Source organism: Nerophis ophidion, linkage group LG17, assembly GCF_033978795.1.
Source record: "Nerophis ophidion isolate RoL-2023_Sa linkage group LG17, RoL_Noph_v1.0, whole genome shotgun sequence".
NCBI classification, from domain to species: Eukaryota; Metazoa; Chordata; class Actinopteri; order Syngnathiformes; family Syngnathidae; genus Nerophis; species Nerophis ophidion.
In genome coordinates, this window is record NC_084627.1 from 50,038,035 (window position 1) to 50,058,490 (window position 20,456).

The window sequence follows — 20,456 nt, forward strand, 5'->3', positions numbered from 1 at the left end:
TGGTCTATTATAATGTTTTTAGAACTCTTTGGGGAAAGGGGTAGGGAACCTATGGCTCTAGAGCCAGATGTGGCTCTTTTGATGACTGCACCTGGCTCTCAGATAAATCTTAGGTGACATTGCTTAACACGATAAGTAATGAATAATTCCATTCGTAGTCACAGTGTTAAAAATAACGTTCAAAATATGAAAACATTCTCATGCATTTTTATTTTCAAGAAGTTGCGTTAATGTTAAGAAGTAATTTATTTATTATTGGTTAGTTTAGAGCTTGCCCTCCTGGGGGTTCTTCAGACCACCAAGCACCAACATGAGAGCCTGTTTCAGGGTTACAATAATGTTTAATTTTTCAATAAGTCTCTCAGTAACTTTCCAGTAATTGTCTTTTTCTTTTTCGTCCTCGCTCGCACTCTGGCTCCAGCCCCAACCCCGTCTCTCCTCCTTGCTCCTGCTTATAAACAGGGCGACAGGTGATTAGATAACAAGGCCCAGGTGGGCCATCTACACACCTGTCGCTGATTTCGAGGCCGGTCCTGGCAATATCCTGCTTTGCAATAACAATGTTATTACAAAGAAGAAGAGACTTATTATTCTCTAGAAATGTTGGTCTGACTTAAAAATGTACATGTTTAGTTGTGTTCAGTGTTGAAAAAAGATTATATGACTCTTACGGAAATACATTTTAAAATATTTGGATTCTTGGCTCTCTCAGCCAAAAAGGTTCCCGACCCCTGCTATAGGACATTGTGACTTTTGGTAGCAGTGTTCCTGAAAAATGGGACCCAAACACACATACTGTACAGCAGATTGTTACAGCTAAATGTGTACATATAATATATGCACACTTTGGTCCGCCTAGAAACATTTTTCTCTCTCAAAATATTTGCCTCTGCTGTAAAGTGTGATCACGTCATCTTTGTCACTACAATAGGGCGAAGCCATCCATGCCCTCCGAGTGTTGCAGGATAAATAGTTTCAACACTAAATCTGACCAATGTAAGTCTCTGAGCACGAACCTGCTTGGGTGAGGCGAAACGTCCTCTGAGACAAACTGAATGCAGTCGGCTTTTCACTAATACTGGACTTTCTACCTTGTCTTCCTTTTTGCTTTCATTCCAAAATGAAACTTAGTTTCTAGTTTACTCACCCGCTCTCTGATGCGCTGACAATGTACTGCTTGTCGCTGCAGGCGCTGGCTTTGGACAGACAGGTGATGGAGGCCGTGTGCCCAAACAGCATAGCCCTGGGACAAATCTGAGAGAAGGGAAACAAATTCCAATCAAAGCTCTCAGAACGGCAGCGCGGGCAATCATGACCGCCGTCTACCTCCAGCTCGGGCGTCATGTCCCACAGGCAGATCTGTCCATCATGGCAGCCAGTGATGATGGTGTTGAAGTTGTCCATCACCAGCAGGCTGCTGATGCAGTGGGTAGGAGCAGTGCGGCCCCACAACACAATGGGGAGGACCAGGTTGTTCCCTGACATTCTGCTGATTGGTCTGGTGGAGATGGAGTCCATTTAAAGCAAGAGAACATTACAACAACATTCACAGTTGGTATGATGTGTTTGTTTTGGACATGCTTCACATGATACATTAAAAGGTGCTGTTTGAGTAGTACAGGTGGATGCTGAGAGGAGGTGCAAGCTTATATCTCACACTCTTCCTGCCGCTTCAACGTAAACACACACTCGCTAGGGGGAGTACCATTTGGTATTCACATTTTTCTCGAGTCCTATTTTTACTATACTTTCATTTACGTATACTTTGTATATGCAAAATCCAAAACCAGTGAAGTTGGCACATTGTTTAAATGGTCAATAAAAACAGAATACATTGATTTGCGAATCCTTTTCAACCTATATTCAACTAAATAGTCTGCAAAGACAAGATACTTGAAGTCCCAACTGGAAAACTTTGTTATTTTTTAGCTCATTTGGAATTTGATGCCTGCAACATGTTTCAAAAAAGCTGGCACAAGTCAATCAATCAATCAATCAATGTTTACTTATATAGCCCTAAATCAATAGTGTCTAAAAGGGCTGCACAAACCACTACGACATCCTCGGTAGGCCCACATAAGGGCAAGGAAAACTCACACCCAGTGGGAGGTCGGTGACAAGAGGAGGAAAGCAATGGATGTCGAGCGGGTCTAACATGATACTGTGGCCAAAAAAGACTGAAAAAGTTCAGCAATGCTCATCAAACACTTATTTGGACCATCCCACAGGTGAACAGGCTGAATGGGAACAGGTGGGTGCCATGATTGGGTATAAAAGCAGCTTCCATGAAATGCTAAGTAATTCACAAACAAGGATGGGGCGAGGGTCACCACTTTGTGAACAAATGCGTGAGCGAACTGTTAAAGAACTTAATTTCTCAACCAGCTATTGCAAGGAATTTAGGGATTCCACCATCTACGGTCCATAATATCATCAAAAGGTTCAGAGAATCTAGAGAAATCCCTGCACATAAGCAGCAAGCCCGTGACCTTTGATCCCTCAGGCGGCACTACATCAAAAACCAACATCAGTGTGTAAAGGATATCGCCACATGGACTCAGGAACACTTAAGAAATTCACTCTCAGTAACTACAGTTTGTCGCTACATCTGTAAGTGCAAGTTAAAACTCTACCATACAAAGCCAAAGCCATTTATCAACAACACCCAGAAACGCCGCCGGCTTCTCTGAGCCCGAGCTCATCCAAGATGGACTGATGCAAAGTGGAAAAAGTGTTCTGTGGTCTGACGAGTCCACATTTCAAATTATTTTTGAAAACTGTGTACGTTGTATCCTCCGGACCAAAGAGGAAAAGAACCATCCATATTTTTGGGGGCGTAAAGTTCAAAAGCCAACATCTGTGATGGTATGGGGGTGTATAAGTGCCCAAGGCATGGGTAACTTACACATCTGTGAAGGTAGCATTAATGCTGAAAGGTACATACAGGTTTTGGATTAACATACACTGCCTTTAGCGTCCTCTACAACCTGCCGTCTCGTCCGCTTTTCCACCATACAAACAGTGTGCCGGCCCTGTCACATTTTGTAAGAGGCTTCGGCAGACCCACACAAGTCACTGCAAGGCATACTTGATCAACAGCCATACAGGTCACACTGAAGGTGGCCGTATAAACAACTTTAACACTGTTACAAATATGTGCCACACTGTGAACCCACACCAAACAAGAATGACAAACACATTTTGGGAGAACATCCGCACCGTAACACCACATAAACACAAGAGAACAAATACCCAGAATCCCATGCAGCCCTAACTCTTCCGGCCTCATTAGGGGGCGGGGTAGGGGGTGTATATTGTAGCCCGGAAGAGTTAGGGCTGCATGGGATTCTCGGTATTTGTTCTGTTGTGTTTATGTTGTGTTACGATGCGGATGTTCTCCCTAAATGTGTTTGGTGTGGGTTCACAGTGTGGCACATATTTGTAACAGTGTTAAAGGTGTTTATACGGCCACCCTCAGTGTGACCTGCATGGCTGTTGATCAGGTATGTCTTGCAGTCGCTTACTGTGTCTACAGAAGCTAAATACAACATGTGGCTGGGCTGGCACGCTCTTTGTACATGTTATAGAGGACGCTAAAGGCAGTGCCTCCACGGTGCCCCCTTAATATTGTTGTTTGGGTGAAATTCGGGAGAATGATTACCCCTGGATGGACACTGAAAATTGGGAGTCTCCCGTAAAAATCGAGGGTGTACAAGTATGACGCTGTAAGGCGGCATTCATATAAAACTCGCGGGCCATACTAACATTAAATCTTCACATCTAGGTGCAGGCTGCACAATAACATCTTGCGGGCCGCAATTGGCCCACGGGCCGCATGTTTAAGACCCCTGGTTTAATGCATCCAGTGGGGCATCTCAACAAAATTAGGCATAATAATGTGTTCATTCCACCACTCTATATATCGGCATCGGTTGATATAGGAATGGGTAATTAAGAGTTGGACAATATCGGATATCGGCAAAAAGCCATTATCGGACATCTTAACTGTCTACTGCTATTAAGTCCAAGATAGTAAGGGAAAATATAGGTCTCATTTCATCATGCAAAATTTGCTTTGCACAGCAACGTTACAATGCAAAATTAGTTTAAACACGAACCCATTTAATATATAGATTAAGTAAAAGCCAATGATTAAAAAAAGCAAGCTAAAGACGGATTACGTGCAGAGTCAATCAATCAATCAATCAATGGAGTGCAGCTAAACCAGTAGCATAGATATGAGGAGTCAGAGATGCCCTGAGTAAACAACACCATTATTGTTGGGTTATTATCTTGAACCTAGATTTAGTTCTATCTGTAATGTTGCATGATTGCATGCGTTGCTTGCACAAACAAGATCGAAGCTCTGCTGCATCAACGCAGTCAACAACTGCAATGTCGGGACTTCCGGTTATCAAATCGGCTAACAGGATATGGAAAGTCAACGCTTTTAAGCTCGTGAATACGCACCAGAAACGACTTCTCACTGGGACATGTCCTTCGAAGTGAGCGTGGTGGAGTTAAGGTGTCCCTCGGTGATGATTTGAAAAGCCAAACTATTGCACGTTTGGTTTGTTTTGCTGTTGTTTAGCTCCGGCAACCTACGCGTGACCGTGTCAGCTGATGGTGCCCGGCGGACATAACCCCAACTGCATCCGGGTGTTTCTTGTCAAAATAAAAGCACACAGTTGGTCACTATACATCGGTGGTTCTCAACCTTTTTTCAGTGATGTCCCCCCTGTGAACATGTTTTTAATTCAAGTACCCCCTAATCGCAGCAAAGCATTTTCGGTTGGAAAAAAATAGATAAAGAAGTAAAATACAGCACTATGTAATCAGTTTCTAATTTATTAAATTGTATAACTGCAAAAAATATTGCTTATTTGTAGTGATCTTTCTTCAACTATTTGGTAAAAAAGATATAAAAATAACTAAAAACTTGTTTTAAAAAATAAAGAAGTGATTCAATTATAAATAAAGATTTCTCCACATAGAAGTAATCATCAACTTAAAGTGCCCTCTTTGGGGATTGTAATAGAGATCCATCTGGATTCATCAACTTACTTCTAAACATTTCTTCACAAAAAAATAAATATTTAACATCAATATTTATGGAACATCCATCCATCCGCTTATTCCCTTTGGGGTCGCGGGGGGGCGCTGGTGCCCATCTCAGCTGCAATCTGGCAGAAGGCAAAGTACACCCTGGACAAGCCACCATCAAATTGCAGGGCCATTTATGGAACATGTCCACAAAAAAAATCTAGCTGTCAACACTGAATATTGCATTGTTGCATTTCTTTTCACAGTTTATGAACTTACATTCATATTTTCTTAAAGTATAATTCCATCCATCCATCCATTTTCTACCGCTTATTCCCTTTCGGGGTCGCGGGGGGCGCTGGTGCCTATCTCAGCTACAATCGGGCGGAAGGCGGGGTACACCCTGGACAAGTCGCCACCTCATGGCAGGGCCAACACAGATAGACAGACAACATTCACACACTAGGGACCATTTAGTGTTGCCAATCAACCTATCCCCAGGTGCATGTCTTTGGAAGTGGGAGGAAGCCGGAGTACCCGTAAATATATTCAAAAGGATTTTTGAATTGTTACTATTTTTAGAATATTTTAAAAAATATCTCACGTACCCCTTGGCATACCTTCAAGTACCCCCAGGGGTACACGTACCCCCATTTGAGAACCACTGCTGTAGAACGATCAGAATCAGAATCAAACATACTTTATTAATCCCTGTGTAATTATAATGAACTTTAATTGCATTTCTTCCCACCGTTTATCCTTATTATTGTAGCAGTTGTGAGAGAAAATGTAGTTTCAGTGTTCTATTATTATCTACTAAATTTGTCTAGTAAGACTAATACTTTATTTCAGAGATTATTTTAATTCCAGGTATTTTACAGTTAAAACCCCAAGATTGTATTGTAAGCACAGCACAAACATGTTGAGTATCATCTGAACTTTATATCCAAACACAGGTCAGAATCAAAAATACTTCATTAATTCCAGAGGGGAATTAAGATTTTCATCACAATCCCATTTAAGATCAGATAAATATTACAAGGAGACAGGATTGCTGACAGGACTGCCAACTTTCGGCACTCCTTACAAAAAAACGTGAGAAATAAGTTTAAAAAAATTCAGTCTAAGCCTGGGTTCCTGGAGAAGGGTTCAGACTGAGGCCAAGGGGGGAAAACCTCATAGCCATAGCACACATAAGCATGTGTTAAAAAGGGAAACATCAAATGACATTAAATACATTAAAGAGCAGAGCTGATGTAACCAGCCATTTCTACATACATCTACAATAGTAAAAACAACACAAAACATATACCCTGTGATGGTCTCTGGTGGTAACATGACCAGAGACAGGAGCAGACCCAACAAAGTAACCAAGAGCTGGCATACTTTATATGTATTCAAATTAAAAGGTACCATTTCACTATCTCATTGTCAGGTTGACTGTTCTGATTTCTGGTAATGAAAAAAAATAGTCACCTAATTGGGGAAGTATAGCTTTGAGGGTTCCAGGTTCGATCCATGCTTCCGCCATCCTAGTCACTGCTGTTGTGTCCTTAGGCAAGACACTTGACCCACCTGCTCCCAGTGGCACCACACTGCTTTAAATGTAATTTAGATATTGGCTTTCACTATGTAAATGCACTTTGAGTCACTAGAGAAAAGCGCTATATAAATATAATTGACTTAACAATTACTATTACTACTGTATAAATTGATAACAACATTGGAAACAACACACATGCCTTTGAAAAAGGACAGCTTTATTTACAGGGGGTTTTAATTAGAATAACAATAGAAATGATTTATAGACAGAGCGACTGACAATTTATCCATTTGGAGATTGAGGAGGTTGTGCTGATGTGTAAAGAAACATCTGCTTGAAGTGTGGCAGCTTTGGCAAAGGGCAAAGTCCTTCCAGGCATCATCTTCCTCTTTCCCGCTCAGTGACTCTCTCCTTTCTTTCCCACAACCTGCGTGATGATAAAACACAGCAGCGTCCGCTCATTAGAACAACAAAACATTTGAAAAGAATGCAAATCAGCCTGTTGTGGTCGATGACACACCCTTTTAAAGTCATTCATGTTGGTGGCCTGTACTGGTGTGCCAATGAAGGTCAGGTAGTTGATTTTTGTAGTCTCCTCATCTCCTTGGTTTGATTTGATGAACACCTAGAGATGGGAGGGGGAGTAAAGTGTATGTTAAAGTGATTTGTTGAAATTAAGGAATACCATTCTGCCTACAATTACTGCCGGGTCAAACTCGTTTCGCAAAACAATTAGCGCATGCTTAGCATTACCGGCGGCTCAGGATTAACGCTGGGTCAAACTCGTACCGCAAAATATTATTTTAATTAGCGCATGTCTAGAATTTCCGCCGGGTCAAACTCGTCCCGTCACGAGTGACACTTCACGTCATCATTTTCAAAATGGAGGAGGCTGCTTTCAATCATTTGAAATCGCATAAAGGGAAGAAGATTAAGAGCTATTCAGTAGGATTTAAGGTTCAATATGCTAAAAAGAACAGTAAGCAGCTATGTTTTATTAATATACCGTAGCTGCGTGTGTCAAATATGAGTCATTAAATGACTCCCGCCTCCTGGTGGTAGAGGGCGCTAGTGATCATTCTTGCGACTACTCGGCTGCAGAAGAAGTGACAACAAGCAGCAAGAGTGAGCAGCGATCGTTTATTTTTTCCTCTCGCTTGCACTTTTAACATGGAGGATTACATATCTAAAATAAAACAGTTTTCTAAACTGGACTTTCAATCGAAACAGGAGGTGATAAAGGAAGATCTCCATCGAGACAGAGAGACTTTTAAAACTGAAGAAAGATAAGGAAGACTTCTATAAACAAGTTATCGATGCTTTTGATCAGAAGGAGCTGCGCATGGACTTCATTTATAAGTAAAGGTAAGAGCATAATAATGTTTTTTTATTAAATGTGCTTTTCATGATGGTATCCTTACATCACACTCAAAAAAGGCCTAAATTTACCGCATGCCTTTGGTAAGAGCCGCAGTGAGAAGAGGTTTTAAAATAATTAGTGCATGCTTGCCTTTACCGCATGCCTTAGGTAAAGAGAAGAGGTTTTACATTAATTAGCACACCGGCAGCAATTCAAGGAAATACAGTACTCATCTATTCATCATCATACAATATGTTACATGCTGTATGGTGTGGATTACACAGCTTCACCTTTTCTATTTAAAACTGCAAATAATCAAATACAAGATTTTGTGAGTTTAGCCTGTTATGAAGACAAGAGACATTTTCATGGTAGGCTTGGTCTCTAAGAGGGAAAAACATTGAAGATAATTTAAATGAAATAAGTGACCTTGGTGGGAAACCCCTGCTGCAAAGCACACAGATCAGCGAGGCCATAACCTTTGTAAAAATCACTCCTATCACATAATGTGGAAGCTTGCAGTAAGTTTCCGGGCAAAGGAGATCGCTTGTTATCCTCTGCTTCTTCCAGCATCCAATTATCGTGCAAACAACCCTCCTTCACCAAGCTTCCTAGTGAAAGGACCTAACTCATTTGTGTGCTTAAAGGGGAACATCACCAGTCAGATTCCTATTTCACATACAAATTAATATATAATCTTAATTTTACTTTTCCCACTTCCTGTAAAGATAAACCTACATCTTACAAAATTATTTCTCTCACTGCAGATCAAATGTATTGAATAATGTTTCCAAAGTTTGAGGTTAAGATGATGATGCACATGTACTATGATTATGACAGAGACTCTAGAGTCCTTTCTTGAGTTTCTTTATCTCAAGATCGATTTCTTGTTTGTTTTCTCTATTTGACATGTACAAAGTCAATGTGGAAAGGTGAGGCACAATAAGCTTTAAGCTTCAACCTATACCTTTTTGGTCAGGAAATGTAAACCGATACTTTTATTTATTTATCTGCTATGCACTTGAAGTGTATCCATCCATCCATTTTCTACCGCTTATTCCCTTTTGGGGTCACTGACGCCGATCTCAGCTACAATCGGGCGGAAGTGTACTGTTTACCAAATAAAAACAATTGAGGAAGATAGCAGTGCCTTAAGTGTTCTGCTCCGTACCGTTACACTCTGCACATTCTGAAACTTGACATAGCGCAAAGGGATTATCCCGTCGTCTTTGTAGTCCTCCTCCGACAGCTCCAAAGTTTGGGTGGCTTCGCTCCTCTCAGCGTCGTCGAAACCCATGGAGCGCGGGAGGTTGATGAACACCTTCACTACTTTAGGAGCCTGGGCTGATACACAGAGAAGGACGGTGTAAGGGCAGACAGTGTTTTCCATGCATTTACTTATTCACCACAGTAGAATTTGAACTGCCAAAGGAGGATTTAGCACTTTTTTTCCCCAAAATGTTGACACAAACGTAGGACAGATCACTCTAGTCTGTCAATGCAACGTGGGCACTGATCCTGCAGATGTGTGTGAAATTGTCAGTTTGCACGTCCTTCTGGCAGGTGCTAAATAAAACACTAAATACTGCTCACAAAACAGGGATGAGTGTTGATAGATCACACTAGGCGTGCTAAATAATTATATTCGCATCTTCTCCTCCGAGTAGTGTGGGCGTTTTGATGATCAAAATACATTTTGCAGACACAAAATGGATTGCACGTCTTATTCTGCTCACTTCACGGACACAATCCACTTTGCACACTAAGTTTAGTACCGGTAGAACAGCTTTGCATGTGATATCAAGTTGCACGTGTTTTAGTACACGCAAACATTTAGCAAATCAGGCTCTTAATGTTTCGAGTAATGTTGTTGTTGACTTTCAGGATTGCATCGGGTGTTCATCTCTGAGACTACTTACTTCTGTGAGCTCATTTAAAGGGAAACTGCACTTTTTTTGGAATTTTATCTATCATTCACAATCATTATGAGAGACATGATGATGGATGTTTTTGTTTTACATTCTAAATATTAAATAAATGCGATCAAAAGTTTGCTTACAATGGAGCTTATGGGAGCTGCACAATTCTGACTGTAAAGCCCTTAAAAACACATCCAAACACCTCCATTAAAGTTGTATATACATGATGTAAGTATATATATCATGTATAAACGGGCACCTGTATAATAACATTTAATATTCACATATTATAATCATTTTAAGTATACGTGGCCAATTAATTAAAAAAATGGATCACAACGTTTGCTGTTTTTTTCTTTAGCACTGATTATTACTCACTGCAGACTTTGAGAGCCAACAAACATAATAAAACATCACTTACTGCGCAACGTCTTCTGTCATTAAAACGCTGATTGCTGGGATGGTTATACATTCCCATTTTGATGAAGAATGTCTCATAATCCTTGCCAGTTTGAGGTCCTAAATGGCTGTCAAAGTGTACCAACTCGTCGGAATACCTACTCAGATGTCTCATGTCCAGGTGAGATGCAAGATTTATCATTTAGAATAAAATTACAGGGAGCAAGAAAGCAAGGAAGCAGCAGACCACTCGATGATGTCAACATAGCAACATACAGAAGAGATCACGGCGCCGCCATAAGTAGTTTGTCTGCATTAGCGCTTATAATAATAATATTACTAATACTTGGTTCATAATTAAATCTCGTAAAGTAAATGGAGTATCATTGGTGGTTTTTATGGCCAGCTGTAAGCGGATTTTTATGTACAAGTTGGAATGCATTAAAAAAAAACATCCATTCATCATCATGTCTTTCATAATGATTGGAAATGATAGGCAAAACTTGTAGTTTCCCTTTAAAGCTAATAGTCACACCATTGGTCACCAAATAAATCACTATATTGATGAACAAAAGAGTTAAGTGCCAGTCATCTGTGGTCGTTTTATGCTGCCTGTACAAAAGGCGCCTAATAGCCAGTGAATGAGTTTGTTATGTGAAAAGACTTTTCTTTTTATAACGCCACTCACGTAGTTGGACATTTTTTAACACTGTGTGGAGGAAACCTGTACTTAAACTAATGTTCATTCCTGCTTTACAATTATATTTTTTGATATTTTGAGTCATTGAATGTGTCCTGACTGGTTATTGGTCTTGGATAGGGCTGGGCGATATATCGATATACTCGATATATCGCGGGTTTTTCTCTGTGCGATATAGAAAATGACTATATCGTAATATTCGAGTATACGTTCTCACGCAGTTTTTTTTAGCTGCGGGAATTACACTGCAGGCTCTTCCCACTTCTTCTTGTGTCTCCTTCTCACAGACAGCAAGAGCACAAACTTACACACGTCACATACTGTCACCTCATACGTCACATACTGTCACCTCATACGTCACATACTGTCACCTCATACCTCACATACTGTCACCTCATACGTCACATACTGTCACCTCATACCTCACATACTGTCACCTCATACCTCACGTATACGCCCTCGCCCAGCAGAGATGTAGCAGCGGGGCTAACGTTAGCTATGATGCTAGCGGAGTGTTGTGAGTGGTAATACAAGAGAAAGAAGGTGTGAATGAAGGAAGACTTAATTCCCAAGAAAAACAGCAGGGGGTCCATCGTCTGGCGGTGGTTTGGCTTCAAGCGGGAATATGTCGAACAGACAACTTTAATCTGTCAAGTGCGGGGCACAAGCGTTGCTACCAAAAGTAGCATTACTGCTAATATGTAGCATCATTTGAAAAGTCACCTGCTAATAACTGTTTAATGAATACAGTTTTGGTCAATTGACTTAGTTGTGATTTCCTTCTCTGCATGAAAGTTTAAAAGTAGCATATATTAATGCAGTATGAAGAAGAATGTTTGAATGTAGACACATAGAATCATCATACTGCTGTCATTATATGCATCAAGTGTTCATTCAAGGCAAAGGCAAAATACAGAGATATAATCACGATATGGCCTAAAAATACCGAGATATTAAAAAAAGGCCATTTCGCTCAGCCCTAGTTGTAGATATTGTTTAAGCGTGTTTTTATATTTTATTGTTGATGGACCATCTCCTCGTCATCCTATCAACATCCGTGCATAAGCTACAACATTTTACATCCGCACAAAAACGTAAAATCTGTAGGGTTGTAACTTCAGTCAGGATGTCGGTAGATGAGGACAATACCCGGGAGTCTTGCGGAAAATCCGGAAGAGTTGACAGGTCTGACCAAGGTTCTAAAACATAAAATGTTGCACATTTCTTGTGACACACACCAAAAAGGTTAGTTTTTGCGTTAATTGCGCAAATTAGACGATGCGGTTCAGTGTGAAACACCGATCATTATAAAAAACTATGTAAAACTGTCAGTAGAACCACACGACTGACACTAGTGGAGACCTGCAAAAAATACTCACCAAATTCCGAGCACTGTAACTTCATGGAAAAGAGCTTCACAGGCTGATTGAAAGCCATTGTTGTAAGCAACTGCAAAAGACACATAAAACAATTATCCTTTTTTTCATTATGAATGAATAAGTAAATGTGAAACTCCATTCTTTAGTACACTAATCCCCCTACTGTAACTAATACAACTGAACTAGTACAACAAGCACTGAAAAGACGACTAGTCCAGAAACGCTGCAGGTTGTAGGCCCATTTTAGGACATCTTGCATGAACATGAGGAATTTAAGTGTTTTGCTAATTATTGGGTCTTGTTATGTTTTCCTACCTGCTCATCACAGTCTGATTCCAGGTAAGAAGAATCTTTTACTAAGCAATTGTCAAAGCCGCAGTCATCACTCTCGTTGAGGCACTCGCATCCGGCTTTGTTGACAAAAGGCATGAGGTCCATCTGGAAACCGAATAAGAGGACTTCAGTATTACATGTGTTGTATTTAGCATTAGATACAAATTACTAACAGAATGCATCTAGTAAATCCTACATGAATCAAAGCTAGACTTTGGAAAAGAGTTAGTTTTGCACATTCCACAAAGATGCGCACGTACATATCCCTTTGGTATGTCGGAGTCATCGCCATTTCCTGAATCATTTTCTGTCCACTGTTTGATCTTCTCCTCCAGACCCGCAGCGTCCGCCCCCTGATACTGGTCCACTTTACCTCGGTTCCTGAAGAACAAGAATGTCGGTGTGGCTGATATGTTGTTGGCATCCGCTGTTGACTGAGGAAGAGTGACACAGTTCAGTCGAATTGGTTTGAATTGGTTCTCAGCACAAGCAGCCACTCACACCAATTGCAACAAAGTGATCGGTTCAAAACGTCAGGTTAATTTATCATTTTGACCAAAAATATGAAATGACTGCACAGGATTAATTTTATTAGCGAAGACTGGCATAACCTTGTTTTTCCAAGCAAGGGAGGAAGATAAATGAGTTTGAGGGACAGTGTTGGGAAGACAAAGTGGATGGTATTCATTGAATTAAATAATTAATCAAAAACATGACCAAGTTTAGCCAACTCGGTGAAGCAGTTTGAGCGTACCACTGCTAATCTGCACTATACTGAAGTAGGAGTCTAACACCAGTCAACAATGTTAAAATAATATCTAAACGACGGACATTTATTCATGAAAACAGAGAAGCTGCTGATGGTGTGTTCGACAAAGAAACAGCTCGAAGGAGATACTGTAAAAGTCCACTCTCCAAAGTAAAGGCTTGTACATCATTAATACATCGCACTGTAAAACTACTGTACAGTAGTTATTTATAGTACATCATATTATAGTGGTTTTAATACAATATTTCCGCTATAAAAGGTTGATTTTCTTTTAAACGGAATGTTATATGTTCAAATTGTGCCGTTTTGGGGAGGCTAAGCACCGATTAAAATTATTCTAATTAATTTTAATGGGAAAAGTTGATTTGAGAACTAGATGAGGAAATCCCTGAAGGAACTGCGTGTAAATGCTCCAATGCTGACGTTAAAATGAAATCATGGAATTGTAATTGTTGAAGTAAGAGCACACAATTACCAAACAGGCTGAATATTTTGAAGTTGTAACCGTTTGAATCAAATGAAAAATGTGAGAGTTGTGGAACTTTGAAGAATGTCCCAATGTTTTCAATGTGAATTTCCCAAAAATATGGGAATTTTTTGGGGAAAGGGTAAAAAACTTTAATGGTCCGAATGAGTTGAAATAGTTTGTGTTGGAAGTTTTTAAATCGGTCGAGAAATGTTGAAGTAGTTACAGGAATTTTTCCAGTTTGAAAAACAACTTTGTTTTTTGTCCTGATTATGAGGAATGTTTGGCCGGTGGAACGGGTGAAGTGGGTTGAAAAATGTGAAAGGAGTATTTGTCAGAAAAAAGGGGTCAAAAAACGGTTTGAAAAACAGCAATTCTGGGAACTCCTGGAATTGTTTTGAACTTGGAAAAATATTAGTTTGAATGTCCAGAATGAGTGGAATATGTTGGAGGTGGAATGGTTTTAATCGGTTGAAAAATGTGGAACTGGTGGAAGTTTGAAATATGGCTAATTCATTTTGAATGGGAAAAATGTCCCAGAAAACCCCAAATTCTGGGAAATCTAGAAATTTTTGGAATTTGTCAAGAGAAAGCCCTGCGAATAGACTGAACAGTTGAAAGTTGGAACAGTTTTAATTGGTTTGAAATCTGGAGAAGAAAATGAAGTTAAAGAAGTTTAATAAATAGATACATTTTGGTGTAAAAAACATGTGTGAATGCTTTGGAGCATTCATACAATAAGAGCTCAGTCCCAGAATAAATTAAGCTCACGTTAAAAGAAGAAAAAAGCTCAATTCTGCACAGGACTCCAAAGGGTTTATCCACTGACTTTAAACAAAAACTGAGGGAAATACCACCTACATGCTTTATGTCTTTTAATAAACTGTACTAAGATGAATTGCACATTGTGTGTTTGCGATCAGACTGACCTGACAGACGTGGACATCTACTTCAAGGAAGACGACTTGTGGATACTTGTTACTCAACGTGTTAAATGCTGGACCTATTCTGACACATGGTCCGCACCTGAAGGAGCAAACAGAATGAGAACTTGTGTAAATACTCATGCCATTTCACAGTAAAATATGCTAGCCTGCTGAGATCAAGGCGGTTTGAGATGTGCAACATGATTTTCTCTGTGGTGGGGTTTTTCTTTGTACTAATTGAAGAGCACAAATGTTAGTTTGCACTTCCCAGAAGTGCCTCCACGGGGCGGCATAGCTCGGTTGGTAGAGTGACCGTGTCAGCAACTTGAGGGTTGCAGGTTCGATTCCCGCTTGTGCTATCCTAGTTACTGCCGTTGTGTCCTTGAGCAAGACACTTTACCCACCTGCTCCCAGTGCCACCCACACTGGTTTAAATGTAACTTAGATATTGGGTGTCACTATGTAAAGCCCTTTGAGTCACTTGAGAGAAGCACTATATAAATATAATTCACTTCACTTCCCTTTGAGATTCCTGGATGCGATCTCAGAAAGTGCAAAAAAATTTACTTGCAAAATGTCACTTCTTAAAATCATACAAAATTATACTCAAAGGTAAGTTTGCAACATTTTGTTTAGAGATTGTTCTATACATACAGTAGAGGCCAAAAGTGTGGACACCTTCTCCTCATTCAATGTGTTTTCTTTATTTTCATGACTATTTACATTTTAGATTGTCACTGAAAGCCTCAAAACTATGAATGAACACATGTCGAGTTATGTACTTAACAAAAAAATGAAATAACCAAAAACATTTTATATTGTAGTTTCTTCAAAATAGCCACCCTTTGCTCTGATTACTGCTTTGTACACTCTTGGTGTTTTCTTGGTGAGCTTCAAGCACACCTGTGAAGGGAAAACCATTTCAGGTGACTACCTCTTGAAGCTCACATGGCTGGGTATTGTGGTCCAACAGCTACATTTTTGCTTAATAACTGTTTAATAAATACAGATTTGGTAAATTGACTGGGTTGTGATTTCCCTCTCTGATAGGCTCCAGCACCCCCAACAACCCCGAACGGGACAAGCATTAGAAAATGGATGGACGGATGGATGGATAAAGCTACTCAGCGGACGAGTGGTTAGAGTGTCCGCCCTGAGATGGGTAGGTTGTGAGTTCAAACCCTGACCGAGTCATACCAATGACTATAAAAATGGGACCCATTAACTCCCTGCTTGGCACACAGCATTCAAGAGTTGGAATAGGGGGTTAAATCACCAAAATGATTCCTGGGCGCGGCCACCGCTGCTGCTCACTGCTCCCCTCACCTCCCAGGGCGTGAACAAGAGGATGGGTCAAATGCAAAGGACAAATTTCACCACACTTTGTGTGTGTTTGTCAATCATTGGTGCTATAACTTAACAAGAATGTTTTAACGTAGACACATAGAGTCATCATGTTGGTGTGATTATATAGATCAAGTGTTCATTCAAGGCTAAGGCAAAACATCGAGATATATATAGTGTATCGTGACATGGCCTAAAAACATCGAGATATATATAGTGTATCGTGACATGGCCTAAAAACATCGAGATATATATAGTGTATCGTGACATGGCCTAAAAACATCGAGATATATATAGTGTATCGTGACATGGCCTAAAAACATCGAGATATATATAGTGTATCGTGACATGGCCTAAAAACATCGAGATAATAAAAGGCCATATCGTCCAGCCCTACTGTATGCATACTTTTGGTCACATTTTCAGTAGACCAATAATAAATTCATAAAAGAACCAAACTTCATCGTTTTTGGTGACCAACACGTATGTGCTCCAATCACTCTATCACAAAAAAATAAAAGTTGTAGAAATTACTGGAAACTCAAGACAGCCATGACATCAGTGACGTGCTGTCAGGGGAGGCAAGTGAGGCAGTGCCTCACCTGCCACAAGGTCTCTTAACCATGAGAGGTTCCAAAACTAAGTGATAAAATAAAATAAGTTTTAATATTTCTCTTTTGGTTTATGCTTTCTATGTAATTTTGGTGTGGTTCCTGTATATTTAGATCATTTTCATGGTAAAAATCGCGGAAATTCCATGTTTCCTGATCAAAACAATGCAGCAGAGGAGAAGTGAGACAGCACTGCGATGAGGTGGCGACTTGTCCAGGGTATACCCCGCCTTCCGCCCGATTGTAGCTAAGATAGGCACCAGCGCCCCCTGCGACCACAAAGGGAATAAGCGGTAGAAAAATGGATGGATGGAGAAGTGAGGCTACACACAGTGTGTATTGGAGGATAGCTATTGCTGCTTCAGATACAAATACAGAAAGGTAAATTACACTCACAATACTTGATTTATTTTGTTAAAAGCAAATGGGACCAAAAAGTATTTAATAACAACTTTGTCAAATACTTTTTGGACCCATTTATCATATCATAATATTATGATAATGTTTTTATGAAAGCGAATAACTCCCTTTTTTCCCTGCAACTCTAATCTGCAACCTAAATCAACAATGACTAGAGCTGCACATATGAATTTAGTTCATTAAAATATATATATATATATATATATATATATATATATATATATATATATATATATATATATATATGTATGTCTCACCTGGTGTTTAATTCACTGCACGTCACTGCATGACATGATATTCTCTTTACAAGTATGTCAACTTTTGACCACGACTCTAAGTATGACAAGTACAGCAAAGACAAAATCCAGCAACGGTGGAAAAGACCGCAAGTTTTATTTTATTTGAAGACACAAAGGCCCAAGATCAAACCCTTCATTCATCATTAAGGTCTACTGAAAGCCACTACTACCGACCACGCAGTCTGATAGTTTATATATCAATAATGAAATATTAACATTGCAACACATGCCAATACAGCCGGTTTAGTTGACTAAATTGCAATTTTAAATTTCCCGCTGAGTTTCTTGTTGAAAACGTCGCGGAATGACGACGCGTGCGCGTGACGTCACGGACTGTCAGGAAATATTAGCTCAGCACCAGTTACAGCTAAAAGTCGTCTCATTTCATCGCATAATTACACAGTAATTTGGACATCTGTGTTGCTGAATCTTTTGCAATTTGTTCAGTTAATAATGGAGACAATAAAGAACAATGCTGTTGGTGGAAAGCGGTGTATTGCAGCTGTCTTTAACACCGAGACACAGACGGTGTTTCTTTGTTTATAACACAGAGCGGTCAAGCGAACATGTTTCTCTACGTCAACCAGCATGATTTTGGATGGGAAAATTGTGATATATATATATATATATATATGTATATATATATATATATCTTACCGGAGACATCATTGGCTCATTCGTCTTCCTGCAGTAGCTGTTTAAAAGGCAGCTGTGAGCTTGGCTCCATGGCTTCTCTCTGGGACACTGCATGTTCACCGCAGCCATCTGACCTCGAGGTATGTCTTTATAATCTCACTAAAACACTATTAAAACAATAAGCAGATAAGGGGTCTTCCAGAATTATCCTAGTAAATGTGTTTAATTACATCTGAAACGCTCACACTGCCGCCGCCCAGAGCCGTTCTTTTTTATTTTATAATTTTTTGTTTTATAGACCTTCGCTATCTATATCATCATCCACAAATATTTCATCCTCGCTCAAATTAATGGGGAAATTGACGTTTTCTCGGTCTGAATAGCTCTTGCTGCTGGAGGCTGCCATTATAAACAATGTGAGGACGTGAGGAGCTGTCACGCCAAATTTCTTCCCCCCTACAAAAACCTTCCGCCCCCCCCCCATTTACTTCCGGGGTCACGTTTCCTCTTATGTCAGAAATATCCTCAAGTTAATTTGTCCGATTAATACAGACGTTTTGTTAACCCTATAGCATAAAAATATAATGCTATATTATAAAGATACAGACGTTTTGTTAACGCTATATTGTAAAAAATATTTTAAAAAACAATTTACAAACACAAGCTATGGGATGACGTAAGAGAAAGCGTGACCCCGGAAGTAAATGAGGGGGAAGGCTTTTTTTTTTTTATAATATAGCGTTAACAAAATGTCTGTATTATTATAATATAGCGTTAACAAAATGTCTGTAATAATCGGACAAACTAACTTGAGGATATTCCTGACGTAAGAGGAAACATGACCCCGGAAGTAAATAGGGGGAGGGTTTTTTTTATGGGGGGAAGAAATTTGGCGTGACAGCGCCCTCACCCTTGTGACGTCATCGTCTGCGACTTCCGGTACAGGCAAGGCTTTTTTACTAGCGACCAAAAGTTGCGAACTTTATCGTCGATGTTCTCTACTAAATCCTTTCAACAAAAATATGGCAACATCGCGAAATGATCAAGTATAACAAATAGAATGGACCTGCTATCCCCGTTTGAATAAGAACATCTCATTTCAGTAGGCCTTTAAATCATCAAACTGGAGCGAAGTCGCCCTAAATACTGCTTTGTCATTGTAAGCAACTCTGCTGCTCCAGCTAATGCTAGCACGATGCTAACAGACACATTATTTCATGCACTTCTCCGCACTTTTTCAACACATTTAAACGCCACTAAGTGCCACGTTACTCGCTAAGAAAGGTGGCGGGGTGCCGGGGTGCTAGCTGGCTGTCTTACCCGGCCATGGTGAACTTGACCACCGCCAGCCTGGATCCTGCGGCCGCTAACTCCGGCAGGAAGTCCGGATCACTGCCGATCACTTTGACGCCGACCATGCTGGGAAGACACTTTGTATCAGGAGCGAGGTGTTGTTGCCACGGAAATATTCCAGCACAAGAGTGAAATACTTTCAAATAGAATATAGAATGTGTTTATGTGTCCAGCAGCTAACTGGCTGTCTGCTTGTCCGCCACACTGCACTAGCCGGAAGACAGCACGCACGTGACCTTGCCAGTAGCCAATAGGGAGCTTAAAGGCGTGGCTTCTGTTGGTTCTTTTATGAACCGTAGCTTATTTGCATTAACGCCATCTGGTGTATTGGAGTGTGATGAAATTCATGTACACCAGTGGTTCTCAACCTCTTTTCAGTGATGTACCCCCTGTGAACATGTTTTTAATTCAAGTACCCCCTAATCACAGCAAAGCATTTTGGCTTGAAAAAAAGAAATAAAGAAATAAAATACAGCACTATGTCATCAGTTTCTGATTTATTAAATTGTATAACAGTGCAAAATATTGCTCATTTGTAGTGGTCTTTCTTCAACTATTTGGAGAAAAAGATATAAAATTAACTATACACTTGTTGAAAAATAAACAAGTGATTCAATAATAAATGCAGATTTCTCCACATAGAAGTAATCATCAACTTAAAGTGCCCTCTTTGGGGATTGTAATAGAGATCCATCTTGATTAGTTAACTTCATTCTCAACATTTCTTCACAAAAAAAGAAATCTTTAACAACAATATTTATGGAACATGTCCACAAAAAATCATTGTTGCATTTCTTTTCACAGTTTATGAACTTACATTCATGTTTTGTTGAAGTATTATTCAATAAATATTTTTATAAAGGATTTTTTGAATTGTTTCTATTTTTAGAATATTTAAAAAAATCTGACTTACCCCTTGGCATACCTTCAAGTACCCCCAGGGGTACACGTACCCC

The 20,456-nt window shown here is 39.8% G+C and overlaps 2 protein-coding genes across 3 annotated transcripts in view; both read right to left on the bottom strand.

Moving 5' to 3' along the window:
* The window catches only part of LOC133536522 (WD repeat-containing protein 7), a 143,958-nt gene extending 139,314 nt beyond the window's left edge, over positions 1–4,644 (bottom strand). For both annotated transcript variants that reach the window (XM_061877129.1, XM_061877128.1), the window contains exons 1-3: positions 4,471–4,644; positions 1,327–1,498; positions 1,148–1,254 (exon numbers count right to left, since the gene is read on the bottom strand). In XM_061877129.1, the coding sequence (XP_061733113.1) occupies positions 1,148–1,254; positions 1,327–1,485 (266 nt within the window). In that variant the 5' untranslated portion in view covers positions 1,486–1,498; positions 4,471–4,644. The remainder of the gene's footprint in view (positions 1–1,147; positions 1,255–1,326; positions 1,499–4,470) is intronic.
* Positions 4,645–6,786: 2,142 nt separating this feature from the next.
* Positions 6,787–19,734, bottom strand: txnl1 (thioredoxin-like 1). Its single transcript, XM_061877130.1, has 8 exons — positions 19,468–19,734; positions 14,841–14,937; positions 12,937–13,110; positions 12,659–12,781; positions 12,344–12,413; positions 9,118–9,290; positions 7,107–7,211; positions 6,787–7,013 (listed from the first exon to the last, which is right to left on the bottom strand). Exons 1-8 carry the CDS (start codon positions 19,563–19,565, stop codon positions 6,984–6,986), a joined length of 870 nt encoding a protein of 289 aa, XP_061733114.1. The 5' UTR covers positions 19,566–19,734; the 3' UTR covers positions 6,787–6,983.
* Between the last annotated feature and the right edge of the window lie 722 nt (positions 19,735–20,456).